The 2744-nt window shown below is 47.3% G+C and overlaps 1 protein-coding gene across 1 annotated transcript in view; it reads left to right on the forward strand.

Moving 5' to 3' along the window:
• Positions 1-749: 749 nt before the first annotated feature.
• CHSY3 (chondroitin sulfate synthase 3) overlaps positions 750-2744 on the forward strand; it is a gene marked incomplete at its 5' end in the record, with an annotated part of 68164 nt that continues 66169 nt past the window's right edge. Inside the window, 1 exon segment of the mRNA XM_009074095.1 lies at positions 750-1245. Coding sequence (XP_009072343.1) covers positions 750-1245 — 496 coding nt within the window.

Below are 2744 nucleotides of genomic sequence, written 5' to 3' on the forward strand. Positions count from 1 at the left end.
GGCTCCTCTTCCATGGTGTTCCTCTCCACTGGAATCTGGAATGAAGTGTGTGGAAAGTTGCTGGAAGTGTGGGTTTTGGTACCACCACATTACTGTGGGAATTACATGTTTTACAAGCATCTCTTAGGACTAGTCCTGTGCTGGTATGGGCAGACCCTCTTGAGGTTACTGCTGCTCCATGTGCATTGCTTCTCCACGCAGCATCTGGAGAAATTGCTGTTTGGTTGGTTTCCCATGGGATACTGTTTCCTTACAAGTTCCTGTGAGTTTACTCTCTGGAAGTCAGGATTTCTGAGTGCACATTTGAGCGTTAGGATAGGCTTAGAGGGAATAGAAAGGGGATTTGATGCTGAATAACTAGCAGGGAAGCGTGGGAATCATTGTTGTATGTGAATTGTTTGCCCATATTGGCTTCCCTCTGTATTTTGTGTCCAATAACTGTTAGACCAACACTGAGCATACTTCAGAAATCCTGCCTGCCACTAGTGAACTGCTACCATTAAATTGTTTTTCTGTCAGCTAGAGATGCAAAAATGATATTCAATTGCTTGTCATATCAGAATTTTTTGTGTGTTGTACCAATTGCTCTGCGTGTCATGTGAATGTCCTAGTTTGTGTGGAAAAGAATGACTCTTCAAGGTGTTTTAAAAAGGAAGTTTGTAAAGCAGATGAGGTGAAGGCTTTGGTAGCATGCTCTACCTGCCCTGGTTTGCATACTTAATTAGTCCTTGTTGTCTTTTTCAATCTAGAACGTGGTCCAAAACCATTCCTGGCAAGGTTGAGTTCTTCTCCAGCGAGGGTTCGGACACCTCTATTCCCATCCCCGTCGTGCCGCTGCCAGGTGTAGATGACTCTTACCCACCCCAGAAGAAATCTTTCATGATGCTCAAATACATGCATGACCACTACTTGGACAAATACGAATGGTTTATGAGAGCTGATGACGACGTTTACATCAAAGGGGACAAACTGGAGAACTTCCTCAGGAGCTTGAACAGCAGTGAGCCTCTCTTTCTGGGGCAGACGGGCCTCGGCACCACGGAGGAGATGGGGAAGCTGGCACTGGAACCAGGGGAGAACTTCTGCATGGGGGGACCAGGAGTGATCATGAGCCGGGAGGTCCTGCGGAGAATGGTGCCCCACATTGGCGAGTGCCTGCGAGAGATGTACACCACCCACGAGGACGTGGAAGTGGGAAGATGTGTGCGGAGGTTTGCAGGAGTGCAGTGCGTGTGGTCCTACGAGGTAAGGATGAGGGTGCAGAGAATGAGATGTGTGTTTGGGGGAGGTAAAAGAGAGGTGGGAGAGGCTGCAGCAGAGATTGCTGTTGTACACAGAATTCCTCCAGCTCTTAGCTCCCTTTGCACTTGACCATCCAGCTGTAGAGTTTTTACGCTTTTTGTTCCCTATAAGTATCACCCCTGGAAAGATGTGTGGAACACTGGAAGTGCAACAGTAAGGAGGGAAATGTAGCCTGACATGAGGCACATTTGGGTTAGGGGAGTTACATTCATCATTCATAATAGATATGTTTATTTAGACAGAAAGGGAATAAGCTTAAAGCAAAATGGCCACGAGTGCCTGCAGTCCTGACTGTCCAAACCTCTTTTATCTGCTTTAGCTGGGGGTGTCACGGTGTCAGCGTGGAAAATGGATGATACAATTACTGCGTTTCTTACTGCAGTTGAAATGTGTGAGGCTGACAGATGTTTGCCCTGACAGTGACAGTTTTTCCCCAAACTAGAGATGCCTCATGGTGGCTGACACTGCCACTCTGCACACTGAGCTGCCTCCTGCCAGCCCAGATCTGCTGCTGCTCAGGGGACTTGCTGGCAACTCCATCCTGCTGGCGCCTGCTCAGCAGGTCCTTGACGTCAGCTGAGACAAACCACCACTCTTACACCAAAACTCATGGTCTGCCCACACTGATGTGCCTGCAAATTTGACATTTTGGGAAAAAAAAACCTAGTCCCAGCCTCACTGTGGCAGTTTCCTACTGCTGTTCTGGATGCTGGGAGCTCCTCCCAGGGGCAGCAGGAGCTTCTCCTGCCATGGATGGGCTGAGCTCTCTGAAGCAAGTCCTGGATGTTTGCAGACTGTATTTGAAAACACCTGCTGGGCTTGAGCTGCACTTTCACCAGCGCAAACTCCAGTAGATCTGCCTCAGAAATAAGGGAGAAGTTGAAAGCAGAAGAGAGGGTAAAGAGTTTGTCTTTGTACACAAACATTTATGACTTGTGCACAGCTACCACTTTGTCCTTTGGTGAAATGTGGTGAAGAAGGGGATTCTTCTGCCCACGTGACAGGAGCTGTGGTCACGGATGATGACAGATACTGCTGCTGAGCTGCTCTTTCACTGGCAAAGACTTGTCTTAAACTTTTGACACTGAATTTCTACCCCCAAAAGCTGTTCCTTCATTTCAGTTCACAGTTCAGTGATGGGAAAGCCTCTGAGGAAGGGGAAGGAGGTTTCCAGCTGCAGCAATTCATTCATGTCTTTTGTGCTTAGAGATTTTCTGGACAATCCGTGCCTCTCCGCATTCCCTGTTTTCAGACCTGGAACTAGTTTATGTATTGCCAGCATTGTGGTTAGCCATTTGTAAGGAGTCAGTAAGTTTTTCCACAGTTTTTAGCAGCATAAAATTTTTACTTGAGACATTCTGAGTTGAAATAACTTTCTCCTGTGAATGTCTGCACCATGTGGCATTTGATAAGTTACACAAGGTCAGCATTGTGGTCCTGCT

This window comes from Acanthisitta chloris, unplaced genomic scaffold, assembly GCF_000695815.1.
Source record: "Acanthisitta chloris isolate BGI_N310 unplaced genomic scaffold, ASM69581v1 scaffold27614, whole genome shotgun sequence".
In the NCBI taxonomy this organism is placed as follows: Eukaryota; Metazoa; Chordata; class Aves; order Passeriformes; family Acanthisittidae; genus Acanthisitta; species Acanthisitta chloris.